At 46.3% G+C, this 22,691-nt stretch overlaps 1 protein-coding gene across 8 annotated transcripts in view; it reads left to right on the top strand.

The window, feature by feature from the left end:
* Positions 1 to 22,691, top strand: part of CTPS2 (CTP synthase 2) — a 131,118-nt gene that overhangs the window by 3,651 nt on the left and 104,776 nt on the right. For 3 of the 8 annotated variants that reach the window (XR_014835783.1, XR_014835784.1, XM_021080708.2), the window contains exons 1-4: positions 3,748 to 3,896; positions 10,784 to 10,988; positions 18,197 to 18,367; positions 22,206 to 22,306. Coding sequence is in view for 6 of the 8 variants with exons in the window: in XM_021080708.2 (XP_020936367.1) it covers positions 10,823 to 10,988; positions 18,197 to 18,367; positions 22,206 to 22,306 (438 nt within the window). In the remaining 2 variants the exon portion in view is untranslated. Of the gene's footprint in view, positions 1 to 3,747; positions 4,118 to 5,945; positions 6,083 to 10,783; positions 10,989 to 18,196; positions 18,368 to 22,205; positions 22,307 to 22,691 lie in introns of those variants that run through there. The other 5 variants (XM_021080707.2, XM_021080706.2, XM_085008570.1 and 2 more) reach the window with 5 other exon arrangements.

Raw genomic sequence — 22,691 nt, 5'->3', positions numbered from 1 at the left:
AGTGATCAAACCCACATTTTCATGGACACTAGTCAGATTCATTTCTGCTGCACCACAGCAGGAACTCCCTTAATTTTTTTAGCTGAGTAAATGTATCTATAACATAAAACTTGCCATTTTAACCATTTTTTTAAAAAAATAATTTTTTCCATTATGGCTGGTTTTCATTGTTCTGTCAATTCCCCCATTTTAACCATTTTGAAGTGTATAATTCAGTGGCATCAATGACATTCCAACCTGTTTTTAGTCTGGGGATTGATGAAGCTTTGAAAGTCAGGAGATAGCTCAGGACGGATGCCGTTCTAGGATTTAGTCAGGGAGAACCTGGAGCGCTCCACACTTTCCAGAAAAAGGATATTTGGTTCCAGGGTGATTGGAATGAGCCTGGATTTTCAGTGGGAAACCTAAGACAGAGGCTCTGAGGCCACTAATGAGTGAATATCTTTGACTTGTTATTCGTTCTTTCCCCTTCAAGTTCCTTTGCCTGCAAGAAGGACTATAGCGTTAACCCTTCGGGGAGCAGATGGAAGCCCAGCCCATTTAGCCTCACTTGTGCTTTATCTCCAGGACACTCCAAACCATGGGGAAGGCCGTGTTCCCCAGGGGACAGATGGCTTTACAGTCATCCTGAAGGGTAGAAGTCTTCAAAATAAAAGATTATAAAAGAACATAAACAACTTAATGACAGATTTCTTTTTCATCCTTTTTTTTTTTTTTAATCCTCGGTGCTCTACAGGCAATGAAAAAACACCTGTTGAATGAGGACACATTCTTATCCCACACAAATCAGTCCATCTGAACCCTGCTATCAAATTTGTTTTTCTGCTCAAAATTTGCCCATTTAATTTATTAGTTAGTTTAATTGTTTTTTTTAACAATTAAACTAACATGGACGTTCCCAGGTTAGGGGTCAAACTGGAGCTATAGCCACAGCAACGCGGGGTCTGAGCCGCCTCTTCGACCTACACCACAGCTCACAGCAACGCCGGATCCTTAACCCACTGGGCGAGGCCAGGGATTGAACGTGCATCCTTATGAATACGAGTTGAGTTTGTAACCCACTGAGCCACGACAGGAACTCCCCAATTTTTCCCATTTTAGATAATAATAACCCCATTCGTATTTACTCACTATCCTTCATCCGTTGGCTTCGTAGATTAATAGAAGAAGGATGAGGACTTATAACCTGTGAAGAGCTTGGCTGTGGGGACAGTTCGTTATTTTGCTGGGGACACTCCACATCTCTAAGCTTCGGGTTCTTAATTATAAAAAGGGGGTCACGGTACCTGTCTTGGTTGTGAAAAGGAAATGAGGTACTGACAGGTGGAAGGAAGCCTTTCACACAGGGCAGCTATTAAGTATCACCATCGATGTCAGCCTGTTTCACAAGCATCCTTCCACTAGGTCCTTTGGGAGACTTGTTTCACAACAAACCCCCCTGCGCTTCCAGCCTTTTTACAAGATGTTTCCGTCTTAAAAAAAAAAAAAAAAAATCTTGGCCTCCACGGAGACTTTCGTCTCCCTTACTGTTTCTGCTGAGTGGAGCCTCTGCTCATTTTCCCAGAGCTTGACATTACTATTCCCATATTCCCAGCTCCTTACTGCTGCTTCCATGACACTGCTCTGCCATTTCTTGTTTCTTTCTTTCTTTCTTTTTTTTTCCGGTCTTTATAAGGCCGCACCTGCAGCATATAGAAGTTCCCAGGCCAGGGGTCCAATCGGAGCTACAGCTGCCGGCCTACGCCACAGCCACAGCCACACCAGATCTGAGCCTCGTCTGCAACCTACTCCACAGCTCACGGCAATGCCAGATCCTTAGCTCACTCAGCGAGGCCAGGGATCAAACCCACATCCTCATGGATACTAGTCGGATTCGTTTCTGCTGTACAACAGGAACTCTCTGTCTGTCATTCTTTACTTTATTTGATAATGATTTTTATTTTTTCCATGATAGCTGCTTTACAGTGTTCTGTCAATTTTCTATCGTACAGCAAGGTGCCCCAGGGATACATAGATGTGTACATTCTTTTTCTTTTTGGCCGGGCCCAAGGCATGTGAAAGTTCCCAGGCCAGGGCACCCCCTGCGGTGACAAGGAGGGGTCCTCAACCTGCTGTGCCACAAGAGACCTCCTGCTCTGTCATTCTTGGTGGGGAGACACTCCCTTTTGTTTTGAAACTCAGTGAATTTTGCCATACATTCCTCTACCTCGGCCTGTTGCTGTCACCTACTAGCTTTGGTTCCTTCGCATGCACCGAAGATGATTCCTTGGCCTCAGCGCACTCCTCCAAGTTCCACCATCCTCCAGGGACCTTGATGTGCCCCACCCTGGCCTGGTGGGCGCTCGACCCAATTCCAGTGACATCCATCTCATGTGACACTGTTCGGGTCAGACCTGGAATGCCTTCTCCTTGGACATCACGGACACCGCACTGTGGTGACAACTCCTCAGTCCCTTCATTCCCATAGGCCTTTATCTTTTGTTCCACCTCTTTCCTTTCTCCCAGTCTCTCTGCTCCCCGCTCCTCTCCCTTCCTGGCCTCCATGGACTAAACCCCTGGTGCCTGCATGACACCAGCACATTCTTTCGGTGTCCTTAACTTCCTCACTCCCATCCTTCTCCTTTTCTCAACCGGCAAACTCTGGTTTTATTACAGTTTCCTTATTTATATACCAGCCTACAGAGCCCTTGCACAATTGCAGCTGCACCTCCTTACACAATGCTGGTTTCTAAACTCCACTAGGTCTTCCTTGAGGCTCATCTCACTCTAGTGACTCTAGTGACTCCCCTGGTTATTCAAAATTTTCACCACTTTGCTACCCCTTCCATCTCACTCCAAACCCTCCTATAGTCCCTAGTTAGGTCCTCTGTCCTTCATTGGTTTGTGTATGTTTATCCCTTGCCTTCTCAGCCTCTTGTAGCCTTTCCCGGTACCAAGCATCTTCCAAATACTCTTTTAGAAAAAAGCCACAGTCCCAGAGTTCCTGTCGTGGCTCAGTGGTGAACGAATCCGACTAGGAACCATGAGGTTACAGGTTCGATCCCTGGCCTTGCTCAGTGGGTTAAGAATCCAGCATTGCCGTGAGCTGTGGTGTAGGTTGAAGACGTCTACCCCCCATATGCTGCGGGTGCCGCCCTAGAAAATACAAAAAAAAAAAAAAAAAAAGAAAAAAAAGTCATTCCTATACACACTGTTGTATATCAAAAAGATAATTAACAAGAACCTACAGTAGAGCACAGGGACATCTACTCAACAGTCTGTAATAACCTACACGGAAAAAAGGAATGGATGTGTGTATTCGTATTGTTGATTCACCTTGTTGGACACCTGAAACTAATACATTGCAAATCAACTATATGCCAATAAAATTTTTAAAAAGTCACTCTGCGAAGCCCTGACTGTCCTCCCCCGCCCCTCGCATTTTTAATTGTTTAATTTTAATCTTAGCTATGTGTGTACTGTTCTAGGAACCTTACTGATTCAAAGAGACGTGTAGACCTCCCCCAAGACCGTGAGTCCCTCAAAGGCCAGCATCTCTTCTGATCGCCGTCCCCTCTGCTCGGCGCTCCCGCACTTACTGGCGCGCGAGAGGGGAGCTTTCGGTGACCGAGGAAGCGCTTTCCCGCGCCGAGAGCCGGACGGGAGGACCCGAGAAGGGTCTGGGCGTGTCGAGGGGCCGGGGCGCCGGGAACGTGGCGTTCACCCGCGTCCCCGAGGTGCTGGTGCTCAGCGAGCCGCGGAGGGGAGGAGCAGTCCCCGGGCTGAGCCAGGCCCGGGGCCAAGTGCGTCCAGGGCGGAGGGTGACGGGAAGCCACCGGTGCCCGAGGAGTCACTTTTGGGGCGCTTGTTTCGGAGCGTTGCACAAACCCGAGCGCCAACCCCGAGAGCTCACCGGCGTGAGTCAGCGGGACCCGCGGCCGCAGGAGAGGGGGAGGTGGGCGAGGAGGGCGCCGCGCACCCCGAGGCCCGCGCGGACGGCGGCGGGAAGGGCCCAGGGGCGACTTGGGACACCCCTAGCGGCAGCCCCCTCCCCAGCCCGACAGGTGAGCGCGGGCGGGCCTCGGGGCGGAGCCTGCCGTCCTCCCCGGCCTCCCTCGGCGCCGGCGCCGCTGCCCAGGTAAGCCCGGGCCCGGGCCTCCGCGCCGGGGTCGCCCGCCCGCCCGCCCGCCCGCGCCCCCAGCTCCGGCGCGCACGTGGGGCCGGGCGCCTTTGTCCCCGCCGAGGGCGGCCGCCGCGCGCGCGTCCCCGCACCCCCGCGCGCAGCCGGGACCCTGCGAGCCCGCCCTGCGGCGGCCCGCGGCCCGGGGCCCAGAGCGGCGAGTCCGCGAGTCGCGCTGCTGCGCGCCCCCGGCCTCGGAACCGGGCGCCCGGGCGGGTCGCGCCTCCCGCGTGATTCCTCCGGGGCCCGGGAGCCCTGAGATGGCGTTGGCGGAAGTGCAGCCCCGCGCCGAGATGGCTTTTCTGTTCCTTGCCCCGCCCGGGGCACCGGTTAAACCGGGACCCTAGCGTGGCCCCGGATCGGAGCTGGTTAGGGCGCGCTGAGCCCAAGTCCGCTGCTGCTACAACACAGCTTGCTTTCTGCAACAGTTTCTCCGCATTTGATGGATACCTGACAGTCAAGGAAAAGCTCCCGTTTTAAATGTGCAGGTCGGGGGCTCGCCAAATTATACACGCATGTAACCACTACCCCAGTGTAGACAGAGACCATTTCCAGCACTCCAGAAAGTTGCCTCGTGCTCCTCTCCCGTCATTGCACAAGCCCCCTCACCCCTTGATTTCCATCAGAGCTTAGAGTAGTTCTAGAACTTCATAAAATGGGATCATTCCGTAAGTACTCTTTGGTTTTTGACCACTTATTAAATGGCCGTCATTGAGAAGGTATCTCTTGGTGCTTCTGATGTTCTTAGTTGCTCTAGGCCTGTCCTGTCCAGTGTGGTAGCCCCCGCTCACTACATGTGGCTCTTGAGCACAGGAAATGTGGCGAGTCTGAATTGAGAAATGCTGTAAGTAGACACAGCTAATTTCAGTGACAGTACAAAAAAAAAAAAAAGATGTCAATAATCTCACCAGAACAGTCTTAACACTGGTTATATGTTGAATGATAGTATTTTGGATGCACTGGGTTAAATAAGATATTATCAAAATAAACTCGATCTGTTTCTTTACTTTTTTAATATGGCTACTGGAAAACTTCAACTTATGCAAGTGTAATGTTTTTATTGGACAGCAGGCAGCCCTACACACTCCGATGTTGCAGACAATTGGTTCTGCTCACTGCTGATAAGAGTAAATGTAAACCTTGTTCTTCACGGGAGAGGGAAAGAAAATCCCGATTCTAGAAGTAGCCTGAAGAACCTTATCTTTCTGTCGTTTTAACTTTGTTGCTTCAGATTTACTTGTTTGCTTAAGAGGTAGAAGGAACTAGGCCTCTTGGTAGTAAGTTCCCTTTTCAGGAAGGACTTTGTAAAATATCTGATGTGCTTAAAAAGGTATCTTGTGCTTTTGGAAATAGAGAAAACTAATAATTGCCTGCAGCCTAACCACCTGAAGATATTCAAATGCAGCATTTTGGTGTAATTTGACCAGTCTTCATTTTTAAAAAAAAGTTGAGATAATATATTTAATTTATACCCTGCTCTATTTGTGGGAAATAAGCATATCTTTAACCTCCTGTGCCAGGCAGGGGATTGAACCTGCATCCTGGTGCTACAGAGATGCCGCCAATCCCATTGCTCTACAGCGGGAACTCTGACATAGGCTTGTCTTACGTGAAAGATTTTCAGGCTTTTTGGCAACCGCATAATGTGACTTCTCATGAATGTGCTCCAGTTTTCTACGGCGTTTTTCCATTTTGCTAACTTTTACAAATGGGAAGATATTTTAATAGTGTGACAGTGCTAGAATAAAGTAGTTATAGCTCTGCTTATTTGCCTTTTATCCCACAGGAAAGGTGAAGACCAAGAGGGCAGAGACCTTGACTTTTTGTTCACCCCCACATCCCAACATAGTCTCCGTGAAGATGCGGGTTCGATCCCTGGCCTTGCTCAGTGGGTTAAGGATCTGGAGTTGCCGCAAGCTTCATGTAGGTTGCAGATGGGGCTTGGATCTGGCGTGGCTGTGGCTGTGGTGTAGGCCAGCAGCTACAGCTCCAATTTGACCCCTAGCCTGGGAACCTCCATATTTTGAGGGCACGGCCCTAAAAAGACCCCCCCCCCCAAAAAAAAACTTTAGGTAGGAAAGGGGCCGGTAGAAAAGAAAGACTTCTTGGGTCTTCTATTTCTTAAAAATCGACCTAAGTTAATCCTCATGCTAAAGAGACACATTTTGGGGTGGCAGATTTTGCTTCCCTAGAGAACAGACACTCAATAAACATTTGTGAGCAAGTTCCCTTGTGGCATAACAGGTTAAGGATCAGGCGTTGCTTCAACCTTGGCATTGTGGCACAGGCCACAATCGTAGCGAGGTTTGAGGGTTCAAGGGTTCAATCCTTGGCTCTGGAATTTCCATATGCTGCAGGTGCAGCCGAAAGAAGAAAAAAAAAAAAGTGCGCTGACTGAATCAGTGATTAGATGGCTTTGAAAAATAACAACTAACCTTGATTTTGCACTTGGGTGCTCTCTTTGTAAATGTGCACACAGCTCTAGAAGGCAGGCAGTGGTGTTAGTTCTGTGTACTACACAGGTGGAGAAAATCAAGGTTTAGAAAAGTTGAAGAAGGAATTCCTGTTGTGGCGCAGCGGAAACAATCCGACTAGGAACCATGAGGTTGAGGGTTCGATCCCTGGCCTTGCTCAGTGGGTTAAGGAGCTGGTGTGGCCGTGAGCTGTGGTGTAGGTCGCAGACGTGGCTCAGATCCCGTGTTGCTGTGGCTGTGGTGTAGGCCGGCGGCTACAACTCTGATTTGACCCCTAGCCTGGGAACCTCCATATGCTTAGGGTGTGGCCCTAAGAAGAAGAAGAAAAAAAAAAGTTGAAGAAGTTGCCAGGGGTCATAGCTGTAAGTGACAGAGTCAGCACTTGAACTCAGACGGTCTGACTCCAAAGGAGGGGCACTTAACGAAATAGAGAAAAAAAAAAAATCCACAGTGGGAAGACGGGGAAATTACCACCCTAAGACCTCCTGGGCTAGCAGGAGTGGCAAGAGATGAATATTCAGTTACTTTTTGGGTCCGCAGGAGGTGCAGTCTGCATTCTGGGTTTGGAGTAAGAAAATTATAGGCTAAATCTAGTTCTGCTGAGTGGATGGCCAGGTGGCTAGGAAGGAGCAGTGGTGGCCTTGAACGTGATCAACTGTAGGGTGTAGAGAAAGGCGGGCCCAGGGACTTGAAAGCCGCTGAAATCGCTTGGCATATATATATATATATATATATATATATATATATACTTTTTTTTTTTTTTTTTTTTTTTGCTATTTCTTTGGGCCGCTCCCACGGCAAATGGAGGTTCCCAGGCTAGGGGTCGAATCGGAGCTGTGGCCACCGGCCTATGCCAGAGCCACAGCAACGCGGGATCCGAGCCGCGTCTGCAACCTACACCACAGCTCCCGGCAACGCCGGATCGTTAACCCACTGAGCAAGGGCAGGGACCGAACCCGCAACCTCATGGTTCCTAGTCGGATTCGTTAACCACTGCGCCACGGCGGGAACTCCGGGACTTGTATATTTTGAACGGCTGCACAGTTTACTCGCCCTGTCTGGGGTCAGCTAGTTCAAATGGAACTCTAAGCTGAGATAACGCTACAGCTTTTAAGTTAAGCTAGTTTGTTTTGAAAGTAGAGGCAACTACCAAATCAGAATGGGCATTTCTTCATGCAGCACAAACAAGATAAGCAGGTAACTGACATCATTCCTACCTGGTTGCATTTGCACTACTTTCCAGGTATTTAAAAATCGCGTGAACTATAATAGAAAGTGGGATGTAAGGTTCTCGGCTTTTGTTAGTTACTCTCTTTTCTGGTAGTTGCAATTCTGTATTAATATTTGCCTGCCTCCGGGACCACCCGGGTGATGCTGTTAAGGCTCACAGTCCTGTGCTCGGTGAAATGGCGAGGCCCCTGGCCACGCTCAAGGGAGAAACAGTAGTACTCAGCGTGGAGAAAAACCAAGTAGCTCTTGGGTTTCCTGTCTGCCTCCAAAATGAAAGGGTTTGAATCAGCAGAACAGTCAAATAAAATTTCCTGTGACATAATTTCTTTTTTTCTGCTTGACTCTTTCTGCCTGATGAAAAGAATGGTTAAAGAAATGGATTCAGGAGTTCCCGTCGTGGCACAGTGGTTAACGAATCCAACTAGGAATCATGAGGTCTCGGGTTCGATCCCTGGCCTTGCTCAGTGGGTTAAAGATCCGGCGTTGCTGTGAGCTGTGGTGTAGGTCACAGATGCAGCTCGGATCTGGTGTGGCTTGTGGCTCTGGCGTAGGCCGGCGGCTACAGCTCTGATTCGACCCCTAGCCTGGGAACCTGCATGTGCTGAAGGAGCAGCCCTAGAAAAGGCAAAAAGACAAAAAAAAAAAAAAAAAAAAGAAATGGATTCAGTGTTCCCCATGCTTAGTTGAGGAGGATACATTTATTACTATTAATAGTTACATTAATAGCTAACTTTTATTCAGTTCTTATGCTGTGTTGATGCAGGGATCAGTTTTGACCCCCTCTAAGGCAGGTGTCCGCAAACATTCTCTGTATAGTAAATATTGCAGGCTTTGTGGGGCCTGAGGTCTCTCTCTCCCTTTTTTTTTTTTTTTTTGCTTTTTAGGGCCACACTCAGGCATATGGAAGTTCCCAAGCTAGGCGTCCTATCAGAGCTACAGTTGCTGGCCACAGCCACAGCAACTCGGGATCCGAGCCTCGTCTGCCACCTACACCACAGCTCATGGCAACGACAGATTCTTAACCCACTGATTGGGGCCAGGGATCGAAGCCGCATCCTCATGGATACTAGTTGGATTTGTTTCTGCTGCACTACAGCGGGAACTCGTGGTGGTCTCTTTTCACAGCCACTGAGCTCTGCCCTTGTAGCAAGAAAGCTGCCTTAGCCATTCTGTAAATGATGGGCGTGGCTGTGTGCTAATAAGACTTGATTTATGGACCCTGAAGTTTGAGTTTCATATAATTTTAATGTGTCATGAAATATCCTTCTTTTGAGCTTTTCTCAGTCATTGAAGATGTCAAACAGCCTTAGCTTGGTGACCAGACAACACCAGACAGTGGGTCAGATGTGACCTGTGGGTCCTGGTGTCCTGACCTCTGTTCTGTATACCTTAGCTCATTTCATCCTCACAATCCCCTGCAAGATTTTTTTTTTTAATTTTTTTTTTTTAATTTTTTTGTCTTTTTGCTGTTTCTTGGGCCGCTCCCGAGGCATATGGAGGTTCCCAGGCTAGGGGTCTAATTGGAGTTGTAGCCACTGGCCTACGCCAGAGCCACAGCAACGTGGGATCCAAGCCGCGTCTGCAACCTACACCACAGCTCACGGCAACGCTGGATCGTTAACCCACTGAGCAAGGGCAGGGACCGAACCCGCAACCTCATGGTTCCTAGTCGGATTCGTTAACCACTGCGCCACAACGGGAACTCCAAGATTTTTTTTTTTTTTAATGTTGGCATATTTGAATATCGATGACAGAAAAGAGACTATTTTCAGAGCCATTTCAGCTTCACAGCAAACCTGATCGGAAGATACTGAGTTCTCTGCCCACCCCCATTGCCTTCCCCGCCATCAACATCCTGAACCAGGGAAGTACACTTGTTACAGCCACTGAACCTACACCGACACATCCTTATCATTCCAAGTTTGTACGTTAGAGTTCACTCCTGGTGTTACTCGTTTTATGAATTTGGACAAATGTATACTGACATGTATCTCCCACTATAGTATCATAGACTCGTTTCACCGCCCTAAAAATCCTCTGTGCTCTTCCTACTCATCCCTCCGTCCCCTCTAACCCTTGATAACCACTCATCTTTTTACTGCTTCCGTAGTTTTGCCTTTTGCAGAATGTCATATAGTTGGAATCACAGAGTCTGTAGCCTTTTCAGATTGACTTCTTTCACTGAGTGACATGACTTTGTTTCCTCCATGTCTTTTCATGGATGGATAGCTCATTTCTTTTTAGAGCTGAATAATATTCCAAGGGAATGGTATTTTTTTTTATTCTGTTTCACAGATGAAGAAACAGGTACAGAAAGGATTAGTAACTTGCTCAGGTACGGCTTGTACAGATCTGTCTGACCTCAGAGCCTGATCTCTCTCTCTTTTTTGTCTTTTGTCTTTTTAGGGCTGCACCCACGGCATCTGAAGGTTCCCCGGCTAGGGGTTGAATCGGAGCTGTAGCCGCCGGCCTACATCGCAGCCACAAGCAACACCAGATCCGAGCCGCATCCTCGACCTACACCACAGCTCAGGGCAATGCCGGATGCTTATCCCACTGAGCGAGGCTAGGGATCGAACCTGCAACCTCATGGTTCCTAGTCAGATTCGTTTACGCTGTGCCATGATGGGAACTCCCCAGAGCCTGATGTCTTAAAAATGTTACCATGCCTCTGAATCGCAGAGAAAGGTGGCTTCTTATGATGAAGTTTGTCACGTGACAGACTTGGTGGCGTCAGACATGTTGCAGAAAGTATCTCCATCTTCCCGCATATTAAGAAAAACCTAGAAGATAAGACATTGCAAATATTTAGATAGAAAAAGTGCTGTGTGCCTTTTAAATTCTGGCTTAACATGCTCTCTGCTTTACTGGTTTGAGAAAGTGTTTCTGTTCCCTGACCTTTAATTTTATTACCTTTCAGATTATATCTGGGTGCTGGCACCCAGCCACTCCTCTGCCAATGAAGTACATCTTGGTCACTGGTGGGGTCATCTCGGGCATCGGTAAAGGGATCATCGCCAGCAGCATTGGGACGATTCTAAAATCATGTGGACTCCGAGTTACTGCCATCAAAATCGACCCCTATATAAACATCGATGCAGGCACTTTTTCGCCTTATGAGCACGGTATGAAAAGAACCACTCTCCCCCTGTAAAGCACTGCGTTCAATTGCGGTTCTTCCATGAATGTTGGGTCATTTCTTTAGGATAGAGTTCCAGAAGTAGAGTGACGGAATCATACATTATGGATCCGTGAATGTTCTCATGGTTTTTGATACAGTTTTCAGATGGCTGAAGATATTCCAAATTAGTCCACCCTTTTGGCAGACAGTGTGTGATGATACCATTTCACTGCACCTTTTGCAGGATGGGTTATATTTTGTTTTATTTTTTCATAAAGGTAATATATTTCTCAACATTTCATTGTTAAGAGAAAAACTCAAGACAGTACTGAGTGAATTGCCAATTATATTGACAATATAGATGGGAACTCCTATACTAATTATTTTTCAAAAGGCACTAGCCCTTACATACTTTCTTTTTCTTTTTAAATTACTTTTTTGGAGTTCCCATCAAGGCGCAGTGGAAACGCATCCGACTAGGAACCATGAGGGTGTGGGTTCGATCCCTGGCCTCGCTCAGTGGGTTGAGGATCCGGCATTGCCGTGAGCTGTGGTGTAGGTCGCAGATGCGGCTCGGATCTGATGTGGCTGTGGTGTAGGCCGGCAGCAACAGCTCCGATTCGACCCCTAGCCTGGGAACCTCCATATGCCACAGGTGCGGGCCTCAAAAGACCAAAGACAAAAGACAAAAAAAAAAAAAAAAATTACTCTTTTATTTTATTTATTTCTTTAAAAATTTTTTACAGCCATACCTGTGGCATGTGGAAGTTCCTGGGCTAGGGGTTGAATCAGAGCTGCAGCTGCTGGCCTGTGCCTCAGCCACAGCAATACTAGATTTGAGCTGCATCTTCAGCCTACACCACAGCTTGCAGCAATGCCAGATCTTTAACCCACTAAGTGAGGCCAGGGATCGAACCCGAATCCTCATGGATGCTAGTCGGGTTATCTTAACCTACTGAGCTACAATGGAAACTCCCTTATATACTTTCTTTTTAAACTTTTTACATACCAGCAGGAAAATGTACAAATCACAGTATACCATCTGATAAAATGAACATACCATGTTAAAAAGCCCCAGAGCAAGAAAAACAAAGTCCCTTTATGACCCTTCCAGTCTCTTTCCACCTGAAATGACCAAGGTAACCACTATCCTATCTTCTAACATCATAGATTAGTTTTGCTTATTTTCAAATTTTAAATGAACTTAATCTTACAGTCATATTAATTGTTTTTGGTCATACTAATTTTTTTCATTGAAGTATAGATCTTATGTTTCCTTTTGGCCTCTACCTGCTGAGCCACAGAGGAATTTCTCATCGAAGTGTAGTTGATTTCCATTGTTTCAGGCGTTTAGGAAAGTGATTCAGTTATACATATATATACACATATATGTATATATATTCTTTTTTATTTGTTTTTTGTTTTGTTTTGTTTTTTGCATTTTGGCGGCATCTGTGGCACGTGGAAGTTCCTAGGCCAGGGATCGAACCCGTGCCACAGCAGTATCAGTGCTGGATTCTCCAACCCACTGACCCACCAGAGAACTCCTGTATATTCTTTTATTTAATTTTATTTTTTATTTGTTTCTCTCGATGAATTTTATTATATTTATAGTTGCACAGTGATCATCACAACCAAATTTTGTAACATTTCCATCCCAAACCCACAGTGCATCCCCCCACCCCCTAAACTGTCTCCTTTGGAAACCGTAAGTTTTCAAAGTCTGTGAGTCAGTATCTGTTCTACAAAGAAGTTCATTGTGTCCTTTTTTTAGACTTCACAAGTCAGTGACAGCATTTGATGTGGGTGTCTCATTGTCTGACTGACTTCACTTAGCATGATAACTTCTAGGTCCATCCATGTTGCTGCAAATGCTGTTATTTTTTCCTTTTTTTTTTTTTTTTCTGTCTTTTTTGCTATTTCTTGGGCTGCTCCCGCAGCATATGGAGGTTCCCAGGCTAGGGGTGGAATCAGAGCTGTATCCACCAGCCTACGCCGGAGCCACAGCAACGCAGGATCTAAGCTGCGTCTGCAACCTACACCACAGCTCACGGCAACGCCGGATGCTTAACCCACTGAGCAAGGCCAGGGATCAAACCTGCAACCCCATGATTCCTAATCGGATTCATTAACCACTGCACCACGACGGGAACTCCTATTTTTTCCTTTTGATGGCTGAGTAATATTCCATTGTGTCTATGTTGCACACCTTCTTTATCCACTCCTGTCGATGGGCATTTAGGTTGTTTCCATGTCTTGGCTATTGTGTATAAGAACTCCTATATATTCTTTTTTAGATTCTTTTCCATTATATATTATTTCAAGATAGTGAATATACTTCCCTGTTTATATAGTAGGTCTTTTTGTTTATCTTTTTTATTTTTTATTTATTTTTTTAATTAAATTAAGTGAAATTTATTATTTTTTTTTGTCTTCTAGGGCCTCACCGGCAGCATATGGAGGTTCCCAGGCTAAGGGTCGAATTGGAGCTGTAGCCACTGGCCTACACCACAGCTACAGCAACACAGGATCTGAGCCGTGTCTGCAACCTACACTACAGCTCACGGCAACGCCAGATCCTTAACCCACTGAACAAGGTTAGGGATTGAACTGGCATCCTCCTGAATGCTAGTGGTTCATTAACCACTGAGTCACAACGGGAACTCCTATTTTATTTTATTTTATTTTTTTTTGCCTTTTCTAGGGCCGCTTCTGCGGCGCATTGAAGTTCCCAGGCTAGGGTCTGATCAGAGCTGTAGCCACGAGCCTACGCCAGAGCCACAGCAGCACGGGATCCGAGCCATGTCTGCAACCTACACCATAGCTCACAGCAACGCCAGATCCTTAACCCACTGAGGGAGGCCAGGGATCGAACCTGCATCCTCATGGTTTCTAGTCGGATTCATTAACCACTGTGCCGCAGCAGGAACTCCCTATTTTATTTGTTAATTAAAAAAATTTTTTTTTTTTTTTTGGCTTTCAGGGCTGTACCCGTGGCATATGGAAATTCCAGGCTATGGGTTGAATTGGAGTTGCAGCTGCCGGCCTACGCCACAACCACAGCAATTCGAGATCTGAGCCGATTCTTCAACCTACACCACAGCTCACAGCTATGCCAGATCCTTAACCCACAGAGGGAGGCCGGGATCGAACCTGCATCCTCATGGATACTGGTCAGGTTCCATACTGTTACTGCTGAGCAACAGTGGGAACTCCCTGTCTATCTTATATGTAGTCATGTGTATCTGTTCATCCTCAATTTCCAGTTTATCCATACCACGATCATACTATTTTTAATCTAATTTTAAAACCATCTACTGTGGATGTTTTAATATTTGATACTCATAAAGGCTGCACAGAATTTGTACAATAATAGGAAATAATTTCCAATTTGTGGATACTATAGACAACAATGTGATGGAAAACTTGAAAATTTATTTTTTATTTTTTGTTTTAATTTTTCTTTTCTTTCTTTCTTTCTTTTTTTTTTTTTTGTCTTTTGTCTTTTTAGGGCTGCACCCACAGCATATGGAGGTTCCCAGGCTAGGGGTCGAATTGGCGCTGTAGCCACTGGCCTACACCACAGCCACGGCAACACCAGATCCGAGCCGCGTCTGCGACCTACACCACAGCTCATGGCAACGCTCACGGATCCTTAACCCACTGAGCAAGGCCAAGGATGGAACCCGCAACCTCATGGATACTAGTGGGTTCATTAACCACTGAGCCATGACGGGAACTCCCTAAAATTTATTTGTTAAACATAAATGCCTATGTACAGAATTTCTGATTTGATGGGTAGGTATGTTTTTGAGATTTTTCAGGTTTCGTTGTACCTTTGCTGAATATTATTCTTTTTAAACTGTACTAACCTGAGCATGCATGAAAAAAAAATCCCAAAAGGTATCTAATTATTTTAATTTAGATTCCTTTGCTTTTCATTTTGTTGGTGGAATGGCTTGTTCAAGCCCATGGTAGATTGGGTGTTTGTTTGAAACTCTCACCCAGCTTCCTTCTGTGGAGTCAATTTTCCTGCCCCACTTACTCTGGACTTTGGTCATGTAGTGTGGTTAACTCTTTCTGGTTTGTTTGGAACTGTCCTGGTTTTGAAATTCAAAGTCCTACACCCGGGGAACCCTTTTACTCCTGGGCAAGCCTCTGGTTGGTCACCGTGTTTGGTGACCTGATTTCTTTGGCTCTGTGGGTTATTAGCGAATATGTCATAGGCCTTGTTGAAGCAGAACTTGTCTTTTTTTTCGTTTTTCTTTTCTCTTTTGGCCGCCCCTTGGCATCTGGAGTTCCCGAGCCAGGGATCAGATCCCAGCCACAGTTGCGACCTACGCTGCAGTTACGGCAAGGCTGTCTCCTTTCACCCGCTGTGCTGGGCCAGGGACTGAACCGACATCCTGGCACTGCAGAGATGCTGCCGTAACTGTTGCACAGCAGAGGGAACTCCAGAAGCAGAACTTTTCAATGCAAGGGCATGATTAGGTTCAGTCTTCTTGTGTTTCTGCCCTCTGCTGTGACGGCTGCCTGCCCCAGACAGGGATTTCTCCTTCGACCTGGGTCCTCGAATAAGAAGACACAGGGTAGGAGTTCCCGTCGTAGCGCAGTGGTTAATGAATCCGACTAGGAGCCATGAGGTTGCGGGTTCGATCCCTGACCTTGCTCAGTGGGTTAAGGTTCCGGCGTTGCCGTGAGCTGTGGTGTAGGTTGCAGACGCGGCTCGGATCCCGCGTTGCTGTGGCTCTGGCGTAGGCTCGTGGCTACGGCTCCGATTAGACCCCTAGCCTGGGAGCTTCCATATGCCACAGGAGCGGCCCAAGAAATGGCAAAAAGCCAAAAAAAAAAAAAAAAAAGAAGAAGTTAAGATGATCAAAGTACAAAGACTTTGCCAGAGACTGGCAATTCCTGATTAACATGAGAAAGTAGAAGCTCAACTGGAAATGGAATATGGGAAATATGAAAATATTGCAGTTCCATCGTTTTGTTCTTTCGTCCTTAAAGTTAGAGATCTTTCGGACCCCACGTAGGTATCTTACGAGAGACACATTAATGAGACCATAAAAGGCTTCTGATTATGTTTGGAAGCTAGCCAACCTTTTTATGCTGTGAACATCTATCACCAGGAGTAAATGATAGAATTTCCTTGATCAGGGAGAAGTTCAGTTCTTCCAGGCTGGCTTTAGGGCATTGGACTCCCAATCAATGCCCTCAAGTGACACTCGAGACCCAGAGGCATGTCCAGTAGTCATCGCAGGCGCTCGTCGTGTGATTAAATTTTCATCTCTATCCTTCTCGACAGTGCTGTTGTACAGGTGGCTTCTTGCCCGGCTTTTAGTGGTTTTACCCAAGATGGGAATCAATGAAAAAAAATTTTTTTCGGGGGGGAGATGATTGTGGCTCATCAGGTTAAAAACCTAACTAGGAACCATGAGGATGCGGGTTCCATCCCTGGCCTCCCTCAGTGGATCAAGGATCTGGTGTTGCTGTGAGCTGTGGTGTAGGCTGCAGATATGGCTCGGATCTGATGTTGCTGTGGCTGTGGTGCAGGCTGGCAGCTGCAGCTCTGATTGGACCCTTCGCTTGGGAAATTCCATATGCTGAGGGTGTGGCTCTCAAAAGGAAACAAAAATTTTTTTATTGAAGTATAGTTGATTTGTAATGTTCTGTCAGGTTTTTTTTTTTTTTTTTTTTTTTTTTTTTCTGGTCTTTTCTTTTTCGGGAGGAGGGGAAGGCCATACTCTCGGCATATGGAAGTTCCCAGGCTAGGGGTCGAATCGGAGCTGTAGCCTCTGGCCTATGCCACAGCCACAGCAACACCAGATCTGAGCTGCGTCTGTGATCTACACCACAGCTCACGGCAACGCCGGATCATTTAGCCCACTGAGGGAGGCCAGGGATCGAACCCACATCTTCGTGGATACTAGTTGAGTTCGTTACCACTGAGCCATGATGGGAACTTTTCTCTCAGTTGAATTAAAATTTTCTTATGCCAGTTCCAGAGTCCAGGATACTGATGCTTTGAAGCATACTGCTGTTTGTTTTTAAAATTGCTGTTGGAGTTCCCATTGTGGCTAAGTGGGTTAAGGACCTGTCGTTGTCTCTGTGAGGATGCGGATTTGATCCCTGGTCTGGCTCAGTGTGTTAAGGTTCCAGAACTGCTGGGGTGTTGCCTGCGGCTGTGGCAGAGTCCCAGCTGTGGTTATGATTCAGCCCCTAGCCTGGAAACTTCTATATACTGCAGGCGCGGCATTAAAAAAAAATTGCCTATTTAAAGTCCCAAAGTCCCTTTTTTCAAGTCCCTAAGGCCCTTTTTTTCATGTGGTATATGGTGAGTTTGGAAAAGCTAAGTCTTTTTTTTTTTTTTTGGTCTTTTTAGGGCCATACCTGCAGCATATGGAAGTTCCCAGGCTGGGATCGAATTAGAGCCGCATCTGAGACCTACACCACAGCTCATGGCAACACCAGATCCTTTACCCACTGAGCGAGGCCAGGGATCGAACCTGCATCCTCATCGCGGAGCCACAAAAGGAAATACTAGAAAAGCTAAATCTTGAAGACAGATTTCAGTAAGCATTTAAAAACCACCATAATAGAATACCATAATTTTTCTGATGAATTTTCTTTCTTCTTTTTGAGAGGTCTGGCTTTCTTGAATTAGTAGAAATCTTTCGATGTTCCAAGTACCTAGTTTTTGTTGCAGAACTCCTGTATATCCTGACTCCTTCCTTACCTCTTTCGAACATTCCCCCAGAGAGATCTGAGAGGCTGTCTTCTGAGCTTAAGTCCTCAAACATAATTCTCAACTTTTAGGTTGTGCATTTTTTTTCCAGTCAACTTATACATGTATTTATTTATTCATACACATGCGCGTTCATTTATTGTTTATATACAGATATGTATTGTCCATCAAAGTTGCCATCTGAGAATTGTTGCTGCAGTCCTGCCACTGCTCAAAAATTTTTGTGACACTCTTAGCACCGGGTTGAATCACAGAAGAAAACGAATCACTCATAAAGGCTTTCACGATCCCCGATGGATTTTCATGGGTAGAATCGTTGTTAAATTTTCCCATCAAAGTAAGGAAATGGTGATAGAGTATGGCTTATAAACAAGTCTTTTACCAGTTCTTTAATATAGTGTGCTCATCTTTGAAAAACAATCTAATGGAAGCCAATTTTTAATTGTTACATTGCCTTTTTATCCCAGGTGAAGTGTTTGTCTTAAACGATGGTGGAGAAGTTGATTTAGACCTGGGAAATTATGAAAGGTTCTTGGATATTAATCTTTATAAAGACAACAACATCACTACGGGGAAGATATATCAACACGTGATCAATAAAGAGAGGCGTGGCGATTACCTGGGAAAAACAGTACAAGGTATTATATTCCACCAACATGGGGGGGCCCGGAGTGCTGAGCCCCCCACTCTGCTCAAAAGAGACCTGAAAATGTGGAGATCCCTGTGCTCTGCAAGCTCCAGTGCTTTTCAGATCGCTGTCTCCTCCCTTTCTTTTCTTCTTCTTTTTCTCTTTTTGTTTTCTTTCTCCTCCAGTTTTACTGACATACAGTTGACATGCAGGACTGTATAAGTTAAAGGTGTGCAGTGTAATGATTTGACTTACCTACCTTATGGGATGACTACCCCAGTAAGTGTAGTGAACATCCATCATCTCATATAGATGCAAAATGAAAGAAATATAAAAAAATGGAATGGGAGTTCCCGTCGTGGCGCAGTGGTTAACGAATCCGACTAGGAGCCATGAGGTTGTGGGTTTGATCCCTGCCCTTGCTCAGTGGGTTAATGATCCGGCGTTGCCGTGAGCTGTGGTGTAGGTTGCAGACGCAGCTCGGATCCCGCGTTGCTGTGGCTCTGGCATAGACCGGTGGCTACAGCTCCGATTAGACCCCTAGCCTGGGAACCTCCACATGCCGCGGGAGCGGCCCAAGAAATGGCAAAAAGACAAAAAAAAAAAAAAAAAAAATGGAATGGATAAGCAATGAGATCCTGCTGTACAGCACTGGGAGCTATATCTAGTCCCTTATGACGGAGCATGATGATGTGCGAAAAAAGAATGTGTGTATGTGTGTGTGTGTGTGTGTGTGTGTGTGTGTGTGATGGGGTCACCTTGCTGTACAGTAGAAAATTGACAGGACACTGTAAACCAGCTATCATGGGAAAAATAAAAATCATTTAAAAAGCAAAACAAAAAATACATTAAAAAATTTTTTTCCTTTGTGATGAGGACTCTTCGGATCTGCTCTGTTAACAACTTCATGTATAACATACAGCAGCATTAATTGTATTTCCTATGCTGTGCATTACATTCCCAGTACTTAGTTTTTTGGCCGCTCCATGGCATATGGAGTTCCCGAGTCAGGAGTCAGATCCAAGGCACAGCTGCAACCCAAGCCGCAGCTGTAGCAACACCAGATCCTTAACCCACTGTGCTGGGCTGGGGATTGAATCGGCATCCGAGTGCTCCCAAGATGCGTTGATCCTATTGCACCATGGTGGGAACTCCTCTAGTACTTATTTATTTATCTTATAACTGGAAGTTTGTACGTTTTGACTGCCTCCATCCAATTCTTTCCTCACCCCTCGAAACCACAGATCTGATCTCTTTTACTAGGAGTTTATTTTTGAAGCGTAACAACCTACAACACTACGTCAGTTCCTATTATCAACATAGTGATTGCAGGAGTTCCCATCATGACGCAGCGGAAAACGAATCCAACTAGTAACCATGAGGTTGCGGGTTCGATCCCTGGCCTAGATCAGTGGGTTAAGGATCTGGCATTGCTGTGAGCTGTGGTGTAGGTCGCAACTGCGGCTCGGATCCTGTATTGCTGTGGCTGTGGCGTAGGCCAGCAGCTGTAGTTCCGATTGGACCCCTGGCCTGGGAAACTACATATGCTGAGGGGGGGCCCTAAAAAGCCAGAAAAAAAAAAACATAGTGATTTGATATTTCTATACATTTCAAAATAATCACCATGATAAGTCTACACGATAAGTCTAGTTACCATGTCATTAGACAAACCTTTTACCCTGCTTTTTTCTTTTTCACCATGCCCATGACATGCAGAGTTCCCAGGGCCAGGGATTGAACCTGAGCCAGAGCAGTGACAGCACCGAGTCCTTAACCACAAGTCTCCCAGGGAACTCCACAAATATTTTACTTTTCATTTTCCTCACATGTTTCAAGTTCATCCTCCACGTTGCTGACGGTATTTTAATCAACCTTTTTTCTCTTTTACTAATTTCATTGTTTCCTTTAGATCATATATATCTGTCCTCTTTTTCTCTTTAGCTTTTATTTATAAAATCCACGGGGAACCATCTGTTCATCATTTATTCATCACACATTTTATTGGAGCTCAGATTTATTTTGGTTTATTTTTGCCTATCCTTTATTTAACATATTTTTCTACTGTTTTCTTCTGCCTTTTCATGGATGATGATTACTTCCTTTTGAAGAAAGACAGTGTTGGGGAGGGCTGGAGGTGGGGGTGGGGGGCAGCATGATATGACTCTTTTTTCATCAACTTTTCTCTAAGGGGTATGATTCTCTTTTGTCCTTGAAGAGAGACCGGCGGGCCAACCCCCGCTTCTTGTGTGCTCATTCCATATCGCCTTTAAATCACTTTCATGTTGGAAAGCAGCTGAGAAGTAGATAAACAAGTCAGGTGGAGATCAAAAGATCAGTCCTGTTATTGCTGAAACTGCGCGGTGTGGCTTAGATCTCAGCTACGATTGTGCTTTCTAATAGTTTCCCCTCAAGTGTAGGTCTTGGGAAGACCCGCGGGAGGGAGGGCTGCTGCCTCACGTCCCAAAGTTGGGAAGAGGGCCGGGACCTGACCCCTGGTCCCTGAGCTGCCCACGCAGAGGCAGAGCCCGGCTTATCCCGCCCTCCTAGAAAGGGGTCTGCTGGGCATGCGCAATGGGCCGTTCCAAACGCACCAATCAGAGGCGACTTCCTCCCGACACAAGGTAGAGGCAGGTGAGGGCTGGGCAGGTGACAGAAGCTCCTTAGCGTCAGCTGCCCAAAGGTCAGCATTCCTGCTTGGTGCATCACATTAGGTTAGCTGACTGCATCTTTTTGTCTCTTTAGCTGAGATTAGCAGCCGCAGGCCTGCACCCCACCTAAGGTGCTCCCCGGCCTGTGGTGCTTGTGGAAGTGTCATGTTTTGGCCTCTTCAGCTGACATGAGCAGCCACAGACCCCTGGTCAGCACGCAGCCTCGCCTGCACTGCACTCTCTAAGTGGACCCTTCCCCTCTGGCTGCTGGGGTCCCCAGCGTCTGCAGCGCTGGGCCACCATGAGCCCTTCTTCCCCTTGGAGTCCAGCATTTAGCAGGCACCCTTGGCAACCCTCCTTGACCAGTTGAGGGTTTTTTTGTTTTGTTTTGTTTTTTTTAGGGCCGCATATATGGCATATGGAAGTTCCCAGGCTAAGGGTTGAATTGGTGCGGTAGCTGCTGGCCTACACCAAAGCCACAGCAACTCGGGATTCAAGCTGCGTCTGCAAGCCAGATCCTTAACCCACTGAGTGAGGCCAGGGATCAAACCTGTGTCTTCATGGATACTAGTCAGGTTTGTTTCCATTGAGCCACAACGGAATCTCCTCGCCAGGAGATTAATTGGCGTTATAGGTGTTTTCTAGTTGCATTGAAGATGGCATTTCTGCACTATTTCTTGTTTTTTTTTTTTTTTTTTTTTTTTGGTCTTTTTTGCCATTTCTTGGGCTGCACCCATGGCATATGGAGGTTCCTAGGCTAGGGGTCGAATCAGAGCTGTAGCTGCCGGCCTACACCAGAGCCACAGCAACTCGGGATCCGAGCCGCGTCTTCGACCTACACCACAGCTCACAGCAATGCCGGATCCTTAACCCACTGAGCAAGGCCAGGGATCAAACCCGCAACCTCATGGTTCCTAATCGGATTCGTTAACCACAGAGCCACGACGGGAACTCCAGTTTCTTCTTTTTTATGGTTGGTTGATTTCGAGAGAAATGGCATAATGTTTAAGTGACCAAACCTATATTGTGTCTATAACATTAACTGCAGTGAGATGGATAATAACGTGAGAACTGTTAGCTTTTCTCATTTGCCAGGAGGCTTGAAGGTTATTTGGGAGTTCTAAAGATCCTACCACATTCATTTCTCATGACCTTGACCAAGAAATAAGCTTTTGTGCTAATTATCACTTCTTTCTACAGTTGTCCCTCACATTACTGATGCTGTCCAGGAGTGGGTTATGAATCAAGCCACGGTGCCTGTGGATGGTCATAAGGAAGAGCCCCAGATATGCGTTATTGAGGCAAGCATGGACCTTTTCTTTATAAACGTATATCCTTCTGGGTTTTTAAGCCTCTCCTCTTCATTCATTTAACAAATATGTCTAGATGGCCTCATGTGTGCTGGACACTGGGCTAGGGATTACAGCAGGGAATGACATCGATGGTCCCTGCTCTTGTGGTCACAAGTCGGTGGGCCAGATTGGCTTAAACAGGGTGCGTACTCCCGGGGCAGGCACGCAGCAGTCTGCACGTGAGGATCAGTCACAGCATGCGTTCTGTTGAGTGCTATTTGCCAAGCATTTACAAAGTGCCTTGGAAGTAGAGACTGAGAGAGGCAGAGGTGATGTGGAGGCGGGAAGCCAGTATTAGGTATTTAAAGAAAGAGCATAGTATTTGCACTTGCCA

The sequence above is a fragment of the Sus scrofa genome, chromosome X (assembly GCF_054392235.1).
Source record: "Sus scrofa isolate SSC_HxYL_T2T_F1_AM1 chromosome X, Sscrofa_HxYL_maternal_Yorkshire_Landrace_v2.0, whole genome shotgun sequence".
NCBI classification, from domain to species: domain Eukaryota; kingdom Metazoa; phylum Chordata; class Mammalia; order Artiodactyla; family Suidae; genus Sus; species Sus scrofa.
This window is presented reverse-complemented; position numbering and strand designations above follow the sequence as displayed.